This window comes from Condylura cristata, unplaced genomic scaffold (assembly GCF_000260355.1).
Source record: "Condylura cristata isolate star-nosed mole 26May11 unplaced genomic scaffold, ConCri1.0 scaffold00001, whole genome shotgun sequence".
Lineage (NCBI taxonomy): Eukaryota > Metazoa > Chordata > Mammalia > Eulipotyphla > Talpidae > Condylura > Condylura cristata.
This window is the reverse complement of record NW_004567102.1, coordinates 1082086-1098976: the sequence shown is the minus strand read 5'-3', so window position 1 is coordinate 1098976 and position 16891 is coordinate 1082086. Positions and strand designations below refer to the sequence as shown.

At 51.0% G+C, this 16891-nt stretch overlaps 1 protein-coding gene across 3 annotated transcripts; it reads right to left on the bottom strand.

The window, feature by feature from the left end:
* Window positions 1-4973: 4973 nt before the first annotated feature.
* On the bottom strand, window positions 4974-16743 carry BRD2 (bromodomain containing 2). Of its 3 annotated transcripts, XM_004673359.2 has the most exons (14): window positions 16303-16391; window positions 12446-13753; window positions 10606-10909; window positions 10268-10359; window positions 9833-9970; window positions 9217-9355; window positions 8923-9137; window positions 8453-8827; window positions 7812-7940; window positions 7383-7637; window positions 7016-7281; window positions 6198-6502; window positions 5841-5963; window positions 4976-5728 (listed from the first exon to the last, which is right to left on the bottom strand). In XM_004673359.2, the coding sequence occupies exons 5-14, from the start codon at window positions 9941-9943 to the stop codon at window positions 5592-5594; spliced, it is 2055 nt and encodes a 684-aa protein (XP_004673416.1). In that variant the 5' UTR covers window positions 9944-9970; window positions 10268-10359; window positions 10606-10909; window positions 12446-13753; window positions 16303-16391; the 3' UTR covers window positions 4976-5591. The 3 variants fall into 3 exon arrangements, with proteins under 3 accessions (XP_004673413.1, XP_012577167.1, XP_004673416.1); XM_004673356.2 differs by lacking the exon at window positions 10268-10359 and having other exon boundaries at window positions 4974-5728; window positions 16303-16743; XM_012721713.1 differs by lacking the exons at window positions 10268-10359; window positions 16303-16391 and adding an exon at window positions 14361-14410 and having other exon boundaries at window positions 4974-5728.
* Window positions 16744-16891: the final 148 nt, after the last annotated feature.

The window sequence follows — 16891 nt, the reverse complement described above, 5'->3', positions numbered from 1 at the left end:
GGTAACGAACAACACGATCAGATTTCTTTTCTAAAGAGTCTCACCAGCAGCTGGATTAGATGCAAATGAGACTGTGAGAGCAGTGGAGACAGTCTAGCCTGAGGGGGCAGTGAAAGGGAAAGTGACAGAGAAAGGCCTAACAGCCCCCATGGTGGAACAGAGAGTGGGAGGGATAACAAAGGTGAGAAATCTAGGATTTGGCTCACATGACTGGCAGCAGTCGGACATGTTAACGCCCTACACTACTGCATAGTTACTTGACAATTGTTGCTGCAAGTCCTGGGCCTCAAATTCCTGGTCTTTGAAAGCTTGTTTTCATGTTATCACAAGGACTTCATTGTAAAGGTGTTGTAGCACAAGAGGGAGTCCTGCATGAGTGCTTATTACAGAAGCACACAACTCACAGAGGGACACATTTGGGGAAAAGAGATGGGAAGTTTTCTGGAACTGTACTAAGTGCAGGAGCCTAGAGTCATTACCATCAGGCAGGTGAAAAACAGATTTGAGACTTTGCATCAAGGTCTGGACCAGGACAGATTTTCTGAGTGGGAGTTGCCTCCAGGGGGAAAAGATACACTTGCTTAGAATACTATGAAAACAAGAAGAGGACAGCAGATGGAAACATGGGAAACATCTCACACCAGGCTGAGGCAGAGACATACACCAGGTTGTGAGAAGCTGTCTGAGGAGTATGAGAGCTAGGTCCCGTGGTGTCAAAAGAGCCACGGAAAGCCACAGGAGAAACGTAGGTCAAGGTTAGGACCTCTGTGCTATCACAGCGAAGGCTCGCGTTTCAAGAGTTGAAGTATAGGAAAGTGGAAAGGGAAGAATTTATAGATGGGTAAGTCAGCACAAAAATATCTAGATTAGCGATGGAAGCGGTAGTCCAGGGAGACATGCTCACCAGGGGGCGCCCAAGAGCCCGGGCGCGCCTCAGCCTGTGGGCAAGCCTGGGCCGTTTGCGTTCAGCGCCTCCCGCCCGGTGCCACTCCGTTAGTCAACTGTCAAACTTCCACTAGTGGCAATTGCGGGGACCCCGAAGGATACAGAGGTTACACCCCTCTGCTCCTCCTTTGGTGTGTGGAGATAAGAACACTGAGCCAACAGTCCCATCTACTTCATCTCCTACACAGCTGTCATATCTTTTCAGCGTTCTCACCCACATTCCTGTCTCCTTTCTCCAACCTCTCTTCTCACACGCTGGCATCTACCATTGCTGGGGATAATTTAGAACTGCTTTCTAAGTGATCATTCAAGCCTACACTGTCAACGGTTCACAGGTCCAACATGAGTCTCTTACTGCTTCCCGGCTGCCAGTGGCCCTCAGTGTTGAAATTCTAGTGTAGTGAACTTGCTGTCAGATTGCTAGTTCCAATCCCACCTCCAGCACTCCCTGGTTGGGTTGCCACTTTTGGCAAGTTTTTAACTTTCCTTCACCCGTTAAAAGAGAGAAATAAGACGGGAGAGAAATAAGACGGATACTGAGGACTTTATCAAGGACCAAATGAAGTGTGGTTTTTGGGTTTGTTTTGGAGAAACAGAAATTTGAAGGCTAGAAAAACAACAGATTTGGGGGGGGGGCAGATATAGGATATCAAGTTTTTTTTTTAAGATTTATTTATTTATGCGTACAAGAACTGGGGGTACAGGCCAGAGGTGTGTGGGTGTGTGTGTGAGGGGATTCACCAGAGACAAGAGTGGGAAACAGAACAGGCAGACTGGTTGAAATACACCGTTGAGGGGAGCAGCTGGCAAGACAGGAGAGATCTGCTGCATCATGTGGGTCATGCTGGGAATTGAACTTGTGTCGCAGTGGCTGTGAATTGCTTCATTGCTTCATAGTGCTGTTGCTTTAACTCCTTGCACCACCAGGGAGGGCCCAGGACATGCGGGTTTTGACAGGACCAAGCTCCCACCAAAGCCTCTTAGCATCCACCCTTGCCTCTTCCAGCCTCTGGAAATGCAAGTGTTCCTTGACTTGTGACACTATTAATCCAACCTCTGCCTTTCTTCACGTGGTTATCTCTGTCTTTTGTCATCTACACTTCTTGCCTCCCTGCACTTTAAAATTTATTTATGCATACAGAATTGGGGTGCAGGCCAGAGGCGGTGAGAGGATTCACCAGAGCAGGGAGCAGAAACAGGCAAAGTAATGAACACTACTGAGGGGGCAGCAGGTGGGACAGGAGAGGTCTGATGTGCCATGTGATTCATCTCCTTGGCTGGGGATTGAACTCAGGCTGAGGTGGCTGAGGTTAGCTTTGTAGTACAGCGGAGGCTAGTGTCCTAGTGCATCTTTTTTTTTTTTTTTTTTAAGATTTACTTATTTTTATTTGTGCATACAGAACAGGTGTACAGGCCAGAGATGCAGAGGTGGCAACAGGATTCACCAGAGTGGGGAGCAGAACAGGCAGATGGATGAAGTACACTGCTGAGGGGAGCAGTGGGGTCAGGAGAGGTCTGCCACACCACCTCGATTACCTCCCGGGAAGGTGGGTATGGAACTCATGTGGAAGTGGCTTTCTGCTTTAACCCGCTGCGCCACCAGGGAGGGCCCCACTAGTGCATCATTTTAACCCATTGTGCCACCAGGGAGGGCCTGAGGGCCCCTCCTTGCACTTTTAAACAAATCCTACCCTTTTTGAAAATCAAGATAATAAATGAATGTTGAAGAAAACTAGTAAGTTGCTAATATTTGGAGTATTTTAAATACCTTTGTTTTTGAATTCTTTTACACATCTATAATCATACATTTTTCTTTTGTTCACGTGGTTCCCCCTTGCTAGAATCTTTTGCCTTCATTTCCCCCACCCATTCCTTTCCCTTAACTTTAGAGCCTTCAGTGCTTACTGATGTCCACTGTTAATTTTAAGTGTAACTGAATCATCTATGTAAATGTCCAGTAATTGTTTTTACCATTAGAACTTCACTACAAGTAGATCTCTCAACCTCCCTCCATTCTGTTGAAAATGGCTGCATTTTGGGCCCTCCCTGGTGACACAAGGGTAGCATTATGAAGATAACAAGTTCCATCCCAGGCCAGGTAGGTGACCCACAGGTGTGGCAGACTTCTGACCTGCCCACTGCTCCCCGTTATCAGTCTGCCTGTTCTGCTTGCTTCTGTCTCTGGTGAATCCTCTTCACTGCCTCTGGCCTGTATCCCAATTTTTTTAAGATTTAGTTACTTATGCATACAGAACTGGGGTAAAGGCCAGAGGTGCAGAGGCGGTTAAGAGGATTCACCAGAGACAGGGTGGGGAGCAGAACAGGCAGATCAATGAAGTATACTGCTGAGAGGTGACCGAGACAGGTCTGTTGCACCATGTGGATCACCTCTGGGGCTGGGGACTGAACGCACACTTAGGCAGCTGTGACTAACTTTCAATGCTGTCTTAACCCCTTTCGCCACCGTGGAGGACCCTGTACCCCAAGTTTTGGATGTATAAATATGCCTCCCTGATATAAACACTGCATCCAGAGATCTTACAGGTCTCACATCAGAGGCTTCTCTTTAAGATCTTTGTAAGTTCTATGTATTGTGTTACTGTTTCTTTTAGTAACTGAATTCAACAGGAAATCCATGGCCATGTGTAAAGTAGCCCATCAAGGCAGGGTGGGAAGTATAACCACATCCAGTCTTGCCAGTTGCAGCACGTTCTGCATTCAAGTTAACTGTACCTCCTCTGGAAGCCTTCACTAAGGTTCTCTGGGTGCTCAGGTTATAGAGGACTACACTAAGGTGCCTCTAAATGCAGTCTGAAACTCATATTTTGATTATTTCCCTCAATTAACATAAATATCCTAAAACCACATGAAAATATGGGGATGTAACCAGACTAGATTCTACAGTTGACTGGTAATCAGTTCCATCCACAAGGAAACCCAAAACTATACTCCATAAAAAATGAATTCTAGACAGACATCTAAATACATCTCCACCCCAGTACTTACTCCTTTTTAGACTCAGTAATTCCAGTCCCACCCCGACAGTATAATTCTGGGAACCTGAGTTTTCAAGTTTTCTTTTAAAAAGATGTATTTATTTATGCATACAGAACTGGGGTACAGGCGAGAGGTGCAGGGGCGGTGAGAGGATTCACTGGAGACAGAGTGGGGAGCAGAACAGGCAGATCAACAAGCACACTGCTGAGGGGAACAGCAGGTGGGTCAGGAAGGGATCGAACTCATGCTGAAGTAGCTTTAGCTTCTTAGTGCTGTGTTTTAATCCGCTGCACCACTAGGGAGGGCCTCAAGACCTTTTTTATATCATTCTTCAGCACTCAGTGACTAGTTCACTTAGATTTTCCACCAGAAACCTTTCTCCTACTTTAATACTAAGGTGTTACAAAGCAAAGAAGTGGTTCTCAATCCTAGTTGTATTAACCACTAAGATGTCTCAAAAATTCACTCCAAAAAACTACTGCCCTTTTAAATCTCTAATCAACTTCAGAATTAAAAACCAACTTGCTTTCAAAATCTTCACTACCATCTCTTCTAGATTCTCCTCTATACCAATTCCACCAAACTACAGGAAAATTGTTGGCTTTTGTTTGAAAACTTGTTTTCCTCTAATTTAACCAATGCCTTACACTTCACAACCTACACCTGCTTCCTCAACTACATACCAGCCACAGCCCCTCACAGCATGTCTGAGATTTTATCTGTTCAACTCAGTAAGCCTTGAGAATCTGCATTCTATTAAACCACGCATGAGTAACACATCTGTAATCCTAGTTGAAAGCAATAAATGACACCCACTCCCAAACAAGACTCCCCATTCAGAAACTACCCAATGTTTGCTCTTCTCATCCATCACATCTGATGTCATAGCAATAGCCTACTGGTTTCTTCAAAAACTTAAAATACCTATAAGATGACCCCCCCACCCCAAAATACATTCCTCGAAAGTCTCAGGCAATTCAATCATGTTCCTTTTTAAGGACTACAGACAAATTATCTTCGTAACTCAAAACTTGAATAATATTTTCTTTATTTACAAGTTAGAATCAACAGACAAAGACAATCCAGGGAACCAAATGGGGAGATGACTGAAACCCCCAGGGGCCCCAAATGGAGCAGAAGGAAAAGGGGAAACAAGAGTAGAAAAAAAAAAAAAAAAGTCAACGTAAAAAAAGAGCTCCCCCTTTTTCCCTCCCCATGGAGGCTGAGGGGACCATGGCCCCACACCCCTCAGCCTAACCTAGCTTAAAATAAATTAGAACAAACAACCTCAAAACAGGGCCTTTATAAGTGAACAGGGCAGCTATGGCCTCAGGTAACCCTGTAACAGGGCCTTTACCCAATATTCCCACCCTGTACCCCTGCCCCGCCCCAGTCATTTTGAATGGGGGCTCTATGCCCAAGAGGTCACGCTCAATGGGGCTGGGAACTCCAAAAAAAATCTTTTTGTCCATTTATGTCCTTCCTTCCGTTAAGTGTCCTGTACCCCTCCCCCTGCAGAGCCAGCTCTCCTACAGTGGGGGGGAGGGGATTGAGATGAGGAAGTGTCACAGCAAGGGGGAAAAAGGGTGGGGCAGGGTGGTCTAGGGGTCCGTTCCTGCGGAGCCTCCTGCCCCATCTGGCTTGGCCCCTTAGCCTGAGTCTGAATCACTGGTGTCCGAGGATGACGACGACGAGGAGGAGGAACTGGAATCTGAGCTGGAGCTGGAAGCACTGAGGCGTGACACAGCCACTTGCTGTGCTGATGACGACTCTGTTTTCTCACTCACTGAAGAACAAAGTTAAAGGTTAAAAAATATCTAAGTCCGGTCTGCATTTGTCTCTCAACAGTCATTACGATGGATGTAATGAATCTGTAGTGGCTTACAGAATATACTCACCTTTCTTGGGGGGCTTTTTGGTGGAATTAAGCTGCCCACTAACATCTTGTAACCGCTTTTCTAGTTCCCGTTTCTTCTCCAAAGCCAGTTCCTCCTTTGTCTTTCCCACGGGTTTCTTAATGGCTAAAAAAAGAAACACCAGGACTAAAATTGCTGCAGGAATTCTAATTTTACTGCACCCTGCAGTGTACCAAGTTCCTTTCTTGAACATCTGGTGTCCACTATTACACACCTCACAATCCTGGGAGCTGACAAGCAAGAGTGCATCAAGAATACGCCTTTTACCGTTTTCTAAATTATCCTCAGAACCACACAAGGACTGTTGGGAGTAACTAGTGGACCGTATCTCATACTCACTGTAGGGCTTCCGAGGTTTCTTTCGTAGGCAGGAAAGGACATAGCGCTCAAGCTCTCTAAGTGTAGATGGCTTGAGTGTTTCAAAGTCAATCTCAATTTCTTCTGGGTTTGAGTCACGTAATGAGGGCTCCCTGGCCTGGATTATGTGCACAACTCGGCCCAGTTTCTCCCCAGGTAATTTGTTGATGTCTAGGCTCAGCTGCCGCTTCTCATCGTAACTCATGGGCCTGCTTTCCTCTTCCTCCTCTGAATCGTAGCCTGTGGGCAGGGCAGGTGGAGCTGTCTTTGTGGTCTTTTTGGGTAGCCTATGAACAAAAGAAAATCCTCATTTGGGGAAACACTTTTTCCAAACATGTTCTCACTGTTCAACCTAGTGATAGTTCAGATTTGCTAAGACAGGAGTCTGAAAAAGCTTTCTCTTAAGATAATTCAGGGACTGGCCACTAGGATATGTTAAGAACACAAAGCTATCTTCTAAGCCAAGCACATTTATTTTGGCCTTTAAACAAGATACAGGTTAATACTAACATGGATGCATCTTCCTGCTTCTTAAAGCATTTATCCATTCCACACAAAAAGCCAAGGAAAACTCAGAAAGCCAAACTAAAACTGTTTTAGGAAAGCAGGGAAACTGCCTGCCACTTTTGGCAATCAAATGTATTCTAATAGCTAATATACATTTACATGTTGCCCAAGGTTCCTTTCACACTGTCCTGTCAAAGTCGAGAGCTTTGAGTTACCAGTTCTCCAAATATTTTAACACCCAGCTAATCACACTGTATTTTAGCAACGCATCTTCCCTGCCATGCCCAACTTACTTGGCACCACTTCCTCCAGAGGACCCAAAGCCAGGAGGACCGAGAGTAGCAGCACTGCCAGCCCCACTGCCACTAGCTTTCTTGGACTTCTTGGGTTGAGATGGGCGGGGTGCCCGAGGCCCCTTGTCATCTTCATCCATCCCAGTCCGACCTCTATGTTTCTCTGCCTTCCGTTTTTTCTTTTTCTCTTTTTTTTCCCTCTTCCGCTTTGGCTTGGATATTGGGCCTTGTGACAAAGCAGCCAATTGTTCATGTACTGCCCGAAGCTACAGAAAGAATCAGATGTGAAATAAGAGGGGAAAAAAAAAACCAGTGGGAAGTTAAGTACAGGCAGGACCAGCAAACTCTACTGTGACCAGCTAAGTACCTGTTCCTGTAGTTCAGCCAAGCGATGAGCCCTTTCTTCCTCCGAGTCAGAGCTTTCACTCTCTTCCTCTTCCTCCTCATCTTCCTCATCTTCTTCCTCCTCTTCTTCAGAAGAGCTTTCACTGCTACTTTCCTCACTAGAGGACTCAGAAGATGACTTGGCCAACCCAGGGGGCAGGGCAGTAGAGACTGCTTGTAAAGGCCCTGGCTCCAAAGGTTCATCTGGCATCTTGGCATAACGGAACTCAAATACATCCTAGAAAGAGAAGCGGACTCAAAACCATGCTGGTGGAAAGAGCCCTCTATGGTAATCATCTGGTGGCACTGCTCCAATCTACCACTATGAGACTAGAAGATCTTCCCACTGAAGGTGTACAGTACAAGTGACAATCTCTCCCCAGACCCATCAAATGCCAACCTTGATACTCACCTGTAGCTTTCGTGCCATAGCCACCACATCGTGATCTGGGGGATTGTACTTATAGCAGTTGGAGAACATAAGCCGCACATCAGCAGCAAACTCCTGTGCATCCCGGTAATCACGATTCTCCATCTTCCGCTGCAGAAGGAGGCAGCATCAGAAGCTGCACAGGCAGGGAGACTCACCTTTCCCTGCCAACCCGTAAGGGTAGCCCCTCTCTTGAGGGCACTGTAAGGATGACCTTAAGGATTTATGCCCTGGGGTTCAAGTTTGAAGCCAAACATATTTGATATTTGGGTGGGTTGAAGAAATATCTATGTCTAGAAAAAAAAATCATTTCTAGGTGACAGAGAAGGGTGGGAGATCTGACTATCCTTCCATCCCCTATGCCCTCTAACCAACACTCCCAACAAACAGGACTAACTGTAGATGAACAGTTGTTGCTCACAAGAAAAAACCCAACAGATGTTTTCAAGCTCCAGGAAACAATAAACTCTTATTACAGACTTGACCTTCTGCCCCCATTTACTATTTTTAAAAAAGCAAAATACCAAGAATCAAAGATGGCTGTATGCCCAAGAGACTGTTTTATTGATTCCCTAGGCTCCAATCACTGCCTGAGCATCCCATCTGCCCCATGCAGTGGGTACCTTGACAGTGCTGAGGTCCATGGGGTGCTTAATGATGTCATGGTAGTCATGCAGGCCAAGAGCAGAAGCGTCCACTGGTTTATAGAAAGGCCAGGCATAGGCAGCATGCTTCTTAGAAAGTAACTCCTTCAAAATGCCATTGCAATGTTTTAACTGTTCTGATAGCTTTCCTTTTTTTGAGCTCTGGTGTTGTTGCTGAGAATCAGGCAAGTCTTTGCGTGGGGGCTTGATAGGGCGGCCACTTTCTCTTCGCATTGGAGGAAGTCGTGCTGCCTTAGGTTCAAGACCCCCAGGGGGGCTTGCTGGGGAACCAGGAGCCAGGATAGCGGTAGGTGTAGGGGTGGTGGTATCTGCTTTCCGCTTTACCCCTTTTTTCTGCAGAAAAAAGAAACAAGAGGGCACCCTTTTACACTTCAGATGTCCACTGCATTTCCCTTCCCATTGCCCAAAAGTTGTCCGCAGAACTTTACCTTGGCAAGGGGCTGGGCTGGGGGAGCTGCTGACACAGCAAGGAGTGGGGGTCCAGCGGAGTGCAAGGACTTGAGAAGAGGAGATGAGATGACAGATGGGTGGGGAATGTTGAGGACAGTGGTAGGTATCTCAGGTGGTGGAGTATACAGGGCTGTGTGAGACACGGATGAGACTGCAGGCACCTGATGGGCACTGGTGACACTGCCCTGGAGTGCTTTAAAAAACAAAAAACCACATTAGTTTAACCATCCCTTTTTCTTAGTGGCCACAAGCAAAACTCCAATTCTTCCTACCTGCTAATTTGGCCCCCTTCTTGTGGCTATTCTTAGGGATTGTCACCACAAGTTCTTGTTCCTCTTGTGGCATTGATGCCACTTTCTGCAGGAAGATCTTCTCCAGCGTTTGTGCCATCAGGACAATATCATCTGTGGGCTACACAAGAAATGAAAATGAATAAATTCAAATATCAGGAAAAAAAATCAATTTCTTCCTGAGAGAAATTCCTAATCCTCGGATTATCGTCATGTTTAGAAAGCTTTGTCAGAGGATTAACCATTACCTACAATCCTGGGTCATTCATTTCCATCTTCTAGCCTAACTGCCCTCTCAAAATACAATAAAGAAATAAAATCCAGGTATGAGGGAAAGGAGTGCTGAAAAGGTAACTGATTCTGCTCAAGTCTAAAAATTTCTGAGAAACAAGATCAGCTACCCCAAGTTTGCAAAGTGTTCTACCTGAATAATCTTTACCTCCGTCTGATGCAACAGTGCACTGATACTCTTTGGAGCTCAAATTTCCCAGAACACATGTACTCTCAGTATACAATTAACATACAAAATAAAAAAAAAAAAAAAATCAACACAACATCCTTTTCCCTATCTACTAATAAGTATAGAAAAAACCCTCACCTTGTTGTAAATGTAACAGTTGGTGAACATGGTATTGAAATCTTGCATACACTCTGAAGCAGCCCAGTAATAGTTGTTTTCAAGCCTCCGCTTAATAGTACCCATATCCATAGGCTGCTTGATAATTTTGTGATAATCCTAGAAGGAAAAAAAACTAGGTCAGAACCACTGAAAAATAAAAGACCTGTCGTCCTAGGTAAACTACTGACTCCAACACGCACGCACGCACACACACACACACACACAGAGACACACACACATACACACAGGTCAAAAAGGAGTACTTAATCCCCTAAACTGCGGCCCCAATTAAACTACAGGACGGGCAGGAAGGGATAAGATTCTTAACACCCGTTGGGAGACACCTAACTGCCTTTCTCTAACCACCCACTACCTCCCAACCACTCTAGAAGGTTCCCCATCCTGTGACATTACCTCTGGGGCTGGCTATCCATGGGCTGCATGAGGGAGAGGAAGAAGCTAAGTATTTTGGCCACCGTGGTCCTCTCCCAACCCGGGGTGGGAATCTGTAAAATGGAGCCAGGGCACAAAAGTTAAGGAAGGACACATGGAGGGCACAATGAGAGATGCCAAGATAGCAAGCAGATGGATCAATCACAAAGGACCAAGAGTCCAGAAATCTGGTGGCTATCTGCTCTATAGGGGAGAGGGAACTCCCTAGGGGCCGCAGCACCTATACTAAGGGAGCCCACCTCCACTCACACACACGTGTTCATTCCCATACCTCCCCCAATACTTCAATTTCTACTCACCGGCAGACCTAGTTTGACAGCATCCACAGGCTGCCGGAAGGGCCATGCAAACTGATGCTTCCACAGAGCCTTCATCACCACCTTGTGCAGGTACTGCAGCTGGTTGGTAACCCGTCCTGGCTTTTTGGGATTGGACACCTCCGGGGGTGGTGGGTTGGCAGGGGTCAGTTGTAAAGCTGGCACTGAAGCCATTGTGGGACTTTCAAATCCCTCATACAACAGGGAGGGCTTTCGAATCCTTTTCCCTGGAGCTGCGGCCTCTGGGCCCAGCCCCAGTAACCCTGCATTCCCCTCCCCAGGGAGCCTGTGAAGAAGGGAAACAGAAATCAGATGTGGTAATAGAGAAATCAGGAAATGTGCCCAAAATACAACACCCTGTAAATCGAGGCTTGGGACTCAAACTTATATACAGTGGATCTTAATCACATGCAGTCTCCAATCTGGTGCTTTTTGTTGGGTACTCTTCCCAACACACTTTAAGATGACTAATTTTTCATGCAGTTCTTTTCTGGAGTCTGACAGTATGTCATATTTTCTACCTACCTTTCACATAGGTTATTTTAAGTAAAGCATATCACCTAAAAAGCAACCTTAACGATAAAGCTCGAGCAAAATGGGTGGAGCCTAAAAACTCTGGCCCCAAGCTTCCTCCCTCACTAGGGGCTAGGTTGTTGCCATGGTGGCTGAGCCTGAGGGAAGCTGGTGAAAAAAAGGGAACAATATGGGGAGAAAGAGTTTTGTAAAATATCAAGAAAACACCTTAACTCCATCTGGGGAGAAGACACCAGTATCGTTCACGAGCTCTGCTTAAGTAGTTTCATAGCACAAAATGGAACATATATCTAACGGAAAACCACCAGTTAAGAAAATTTAGACAGAGCCATTTGCTGTATTTCAGTCTGGAATAACCCACCTGCCAAACCCTAGAAATCATTCACAAATCCAGGCTCCTCTCTCAAAAAATTATAAGCCAGTCAAGGTCAGCAAGAAAGACTACCCTCTCGGCGCAGTCAAAAAATACAGGTCCCACTAACAGTTCCTACCGCAGCATCAACTGGAGGTCAAAGGTTAAGTGGTCCAAATTTATGTCCGTGCTGGTATGCCACAGGACCAGGTGTTTCCGAAGGCCAAGACTAAAGACAATATACCTAGGTCTAGGTCTCATTGTTTACATCTTCAGAGCTGGACCGGAGATCTTTAGCTCCACCCTCCTGCCCTGAAACAAACTTCTCAATGCTATCCAAAAAAAGAAAAAGAACCCGCTAAACGAAATACACACCCCAAAACAAAACTGATTCAGTGGAGTACCAAGGACTTGGATGACCTGCCCTAAACATCAGGAATGCAGAAGCTGAGGAGTCCCTCTAACTCTCTTCTGGAAATGCTGTTGCCAGTCCCCAAGCCCTATTCACCATGGCAACTCCACAAGACACTAGACGGGGCCACGGACTCCTCCCACGCCAGGCCTATGACAAACTGTCGCCATACACCAGATCCACTACCAGCCGGACCTGCTCTCCAATCAATGTCCGTCCTGTTCCCATTACATTCCGCCGCCAACCTAGCCCGGTCAGTCTCGGTTAAGATCGGACGGCGGGAAAAGTAACGTATACAAATTGACAACCTGTACTCCCTCCATACGCGGTATCTGGGCCGCTACCGCCGTTCCAAAACCGTCGCTCAACCTCTTCCGCGAGCCCCGGGAACCAACAGTCGCGCAACGAAATAGCAACGCGCCGGAGCCGGCCCCGTACACCCTTCCGAACCCTAAGTTCCACACGCCCGTGCCGCAGTCCTCCCCACGACCCCCTCCCACACGCGGCTCGCTAAGTGCACGTACTTGTTGTGGGGAGTCACGTTTTGCAGCATCTTGACCGCAGGGAACCGGCGCTGCCCTCAGGCGCGGAAAGTCCGGGTGGCCTCGGTTCCCCTTACTGCCCGCCTCAGCATAACCAGGTAAGTAGGGGGGGCCGCTGCCCTTGGCCCTCCAGGCGACAACCCCCCCGCCGCGCCGGCACGAAAACAGTCTCCTCCTTTGGTTCTCGGCGAGCTCCCGGCAGCTTGGCGCGCTCTGCAGGAGGCGGACAGCAAGAAAATGGCGGCGGCCTCAGCTGAGGCGGGCGAGCAAGGGGGGGACGAACTCTTCAAACCCTAGGATGGCCCCCGATCCCAGACACCGTCGTCAATATTGCCCGCTGTTGGTCTGCAAGAATCCCCTCTTCCTGCTGGGACCGTCCGGAATGGACGAGGTCCCGTTTCGATCTCGGATGGAGGCGGATGAACACGAAAAGTGGTTTAGGGAGCCGCCGCCTCCATCTTTGAAATCCTCTTGAGGGCGGAGTAGAGGGGGTGGACAGACTCCGAGGACTGGGCGGGGCCCAAAAAAGGGGAGCTTCGGGGGCTTCTATGGGGTCTGTACTGTCCGCCGGGTCCGGCTATAGGCCGAGACGAAAGCCATTTCCAAGCGGATGGACGTGGATTGTAATGGCGGCCCCCGGCGACTCGAAGGCTCTGTATCGGTAGGCAGAATCCTCCAGCTCGTTCTAGAGGCTGCTCCACTCCAGCGCGAAATGGCGCCGCCGAGCCCCGCGCCAGCCCTTTATATATAGGCAGGGGGGCGGAGCTTCGCTGCTCATGCGCGCCACCGTGCTCGAGACTTCTCCCACCCCCTCAGCGCGCTCACGCTCGCTCACGCGCGTGAAGAAGCAGAGTCGGAGGGGGAGGAACGCCTCTCCGCGGGAGCGTCTTCTATTGGTCGGCTGGGGCGATGACGTCACAACCTCCATTTCCAAAGCCTCGGTCACCAGGCAGAACAGTGCCGCATAGACCCATCGGGAAGCGGCAACCCGCCACATCTCCCAGCCAATTGGCCGCGCGATGGTTCAGCGACTTCAGGGAGAAAGGGAGGGCGGCAGGGGTGCAGCACCTTCTCCCCGCCTCCCCTTCCAACAAAATCTTCCCTGGTATCCAAGCCCGGCACGACCGGCGACCGCCAGGCTGGGGCCGGTCGTGCCATTCGTAGGTCCTCCATTGGCCAGACTCGGAGCAGTGGAGGGGCCGCGGGGGCGTAGCTGCCGAGGCCGCCAGGGTGTGGCCACAGGACGCCGGGCGGCTCGTTCTCGTCAGTGAGGCCGCTGCAGCGAAGCATCTGAAACGAGGAAGAAGACGCCATCTTAGAAGCCGCGGCCTGGTACTAATGCTTAACAGTTAAAGGGGCCCGAAAGCAATAAAAGAACCGAATACGTCCAACATGCCCCACGAGAAAACACACAAGCGTGCCCGAGTCTTAAAATCCGTCCCGACCTTCCCCAGGTCAACAACTGAAAGGCTATCTGACAAAACTCAATTTCCTATCGAAACTCCCGAAGGGTTCTTATCCACAAGGCAACGAAACAATATACATTCCCAAAACTTGTGCCCCGAGTACCTCTCCAGTTCCCACGCATACCTTCAGTTCCCAATACAAATACCTGCCTGTTCGACGCGACCCCGGCAACCCCAAAGTGGGAGCAAAATCTCCAAACGCACCCCTCTCCTCTAGACAATGAAACCCACCTCCTCCCCACACTTCATTCCCGAGTCTGGCTCAGAGCGGAAAAAACAAGTCCTGCGAGGGGCGAATCCTCCCCCTCCCAGCGAGCTCAGACCTTTCCCCACGCTCCCCGCCCTCCCCACCCCCAGGGCAGGCCCGCATCCCCCCTCCTTAAGATTCCCTCCGCCCAAGAAGGGGGACAGAGGAGCCCCCCATCCCCCACCGGGGTCCGGAGTCCTCCCCACGGAGCGGCTGGTCCATCGGTCAGCGCCAGGGAGGAGGGCGAGCGGAGGAGGCGGCGGCTGCGGCTCAGACTAGCCCTCCCCCCTTCTCTCCCCTCCTCCCCTCCCCCCGGGCCGTCCGCCTCCGAGGAGGGGCAGGAGCCATTTTGGGAGCTGTTTCTCTCCCTCCCCCCAACACGCTCACCTAAGTCCTCCCCACTATCGGGTTATCTGAATGGGGCTGGGCTGGCTTTGAATATAGAGCCGGAGCACAAGGTCAGGATCCTTAAGGCCCTCTCCGGGGCTTCCCTCGCCCCACCCCTGAAGAAGAGTAAAAGAATTTCCCCAACTTGGGCTTTAGCAGGAGGTCTCCCCCCCCCTCCACTAACCCCTATCTGGCTACCAAGGAGGCTCTGCTTATTAAAAAATCTAAGTCAACGAACAAAGAACCCCACCCCACCCAGGGAAGAGCTCTTGAGGTCTAGGTCCCAGGCCCCAGCCACTTCACCCTCCCTCCTTCGCAGCAGGTCTCCGGCCTTAACCTCGGTTACTGTCTAAAATGGCCGTCAATCTCCCGTCGTCTCGACCACCCGTGTCTGGCAAACCCTGCGGGGTTAAAGGGGCACGGGGAAAACAGACTCTCGCCCTCTTTCCCCTCCCCCATCCCCTACCACGGATCCCGGCCTCGGCCCCCAAGGTAATGGCGGGCCGCCGGATGGCTGCAGCAGAGAGGGCAATGACACAGCAACTTTGTGGAGGCCGGCTCCCCTCCCCCGTTCCCCTCCCCCTAGTGGCCCGGCCTCCCAAGTCGCGCTTCCCCGCCCGCAGCCCTGCAGCAATGCACGAAGGCCCCTCCCGGGAAAACTCAGGCCGAGAAAATACTGGGCCTTAGAAAGCGAAAGGGCAGCCAGACAGGGCCCGGGCTTATTTCCCTGCATTCCGGAAAATCTCGGCTCCCGCTGCCTCCACGTCCTCCCTTCCCCCACATGAGTCACCAGGGAGGCCACTGCAACTCAGTAATTTGGAAAAGTAACTCTTCCCCGCTTTCCGCTCCCTCCCCCGCGGGGCACAAGGGGAGAACTGTTCAGGGCTGGGGGAGGGGAGGCGGCCGGAGACGCCGCCTGGAGAAACCCGAAGCCTCGTGAGCTGTCACCGTTCCAGGTCCTAGACCTCGCTCCCTCCTGGCTCAACCCGAGCTTCCTACCGCCCTCCCAACACCCACCTCGGGCCTGGCGTCTGCGTCCGAGTGGACCCCACTGTGGGGTCCGCTCTCGGCCCGTCTGCCCTCCCAGCCCGGAGTGGACGCGCGGTGAGACCCCGCTGGGGCCCCGAGGCCTGCAGGGGCCCCGCAGGCCGCGTCCACGTGAATGCACACAATCGGGACGCGCGATTCGAAGCGTAGCTTGCAGCGCGCCATGTGACGACTGCGGGCTCGCCGCCCCGACACAAAGGGGGCACAGAGGCGCTCCTTCCCTGTCTCTGGGGAGAAGGGGAGTGGGCGCCCGGGAACAAGCTTCAGTTTGCAAGCGGCTGCCAACTCCAAGCATTCGAACCCACGAGTAGGAGCTACAGGCACCACTCCCACTCCACGGCCCGCCAGGTCACCCCTCCCTGCGGCCGCCACAGGGAAACCTCACCTGGCTCCCGGCTCCTGGACCCCCGGGGAACGAGTGGACTGGGGGGGGGGACACAAGGCCCCACGCCCCTTTGCCCTCCAATTGGTATGAAGGCACGAGGTTGGCCCTTCCCCTCCCCCACCTGAGGGGCCCTCTCCCGCTCGCCCCCCCCCACTCTCCCATTGGCTATAAACTATTTGAAGGACAAATCCTCCCACCCTCTGGATTCTAATCCGAACCCCAAGAATCTCCCTCCCGGGCACCCCACCATTGGTGAAACACTTAAATGACTAACAAGGGCCCCCTCCCCACAAGGGCCCCATCTCACCTGGATCCTGGGACCTTCCAAGGGGGGCTCCAATGTTCCCCTCGGCTTGGTGCGGGGGGAGGATGTAATCTGGGGTGTCACCCCCCCGGAAACTGGAGCTGTGTTGGGGGAGGGGGCGTAGCCCCCAGCCCCTCCCTTCCCGACCAAGCTGGGGGGTGGGGAGAGCATCGGGGCCGCGCGGCCACGTCAGCAGCACGCAGATTGGCTGGCCCGGGTCACGTGAGACCGTCCCTTTTCACCCCCATCCCCCGCCTGAGGGGCCAGTTTTCCAAAGATTCCTGGGGGTCGCGCAAAGGGCCAAAGGGTCCACGTGGCCGGGCCTATCTCCGAGACCCAGAACGCAGTAAGGCCGCTGCTTCTCCATTTCCCCGGCTTGCTATCCCGCTGTCGTCGACCCTGTCCCCCCCACTCGCGTCTCCGTACGGGTTCAGCATGGCTGCCGCAGCCCAAGAACGCGCACTGCGCAGGCGCAAGGGTGCGACTGGATTGGGGGAGGGGAAGCAGCGCCGGAGGCCGCGGGGAGAGCCCCAGCGCGCAGGCGTCAGAGCCGGAACCGCAGCTCCAGCGGCGGGGCTCGGAGCGCGCGCAG

Excerpts from the sequence above, each read along its gene's own strand:
- BRD2 (XM_004673356.2), bottom strand. The coding sequence starts at position 12,474 with ATGCTGCAAAACGTGACTCCCCACAACAA. Across the intron at positions 9,356-9,832 it reads ACTGTTACATTTACAACAAG|CCCACAGATGATATTGTCCT; the intron begins GTGAGGGTTTTT and ends TTTCTTGTGTAG. Across the intron at positions 7,282-7,382 it reads TGGCTGAACTACAGGAACAG|CTTCGGGCAGTACATGAACA; the intron begins GTACTTAGCTGG and ends TTCTTTCTGTAG.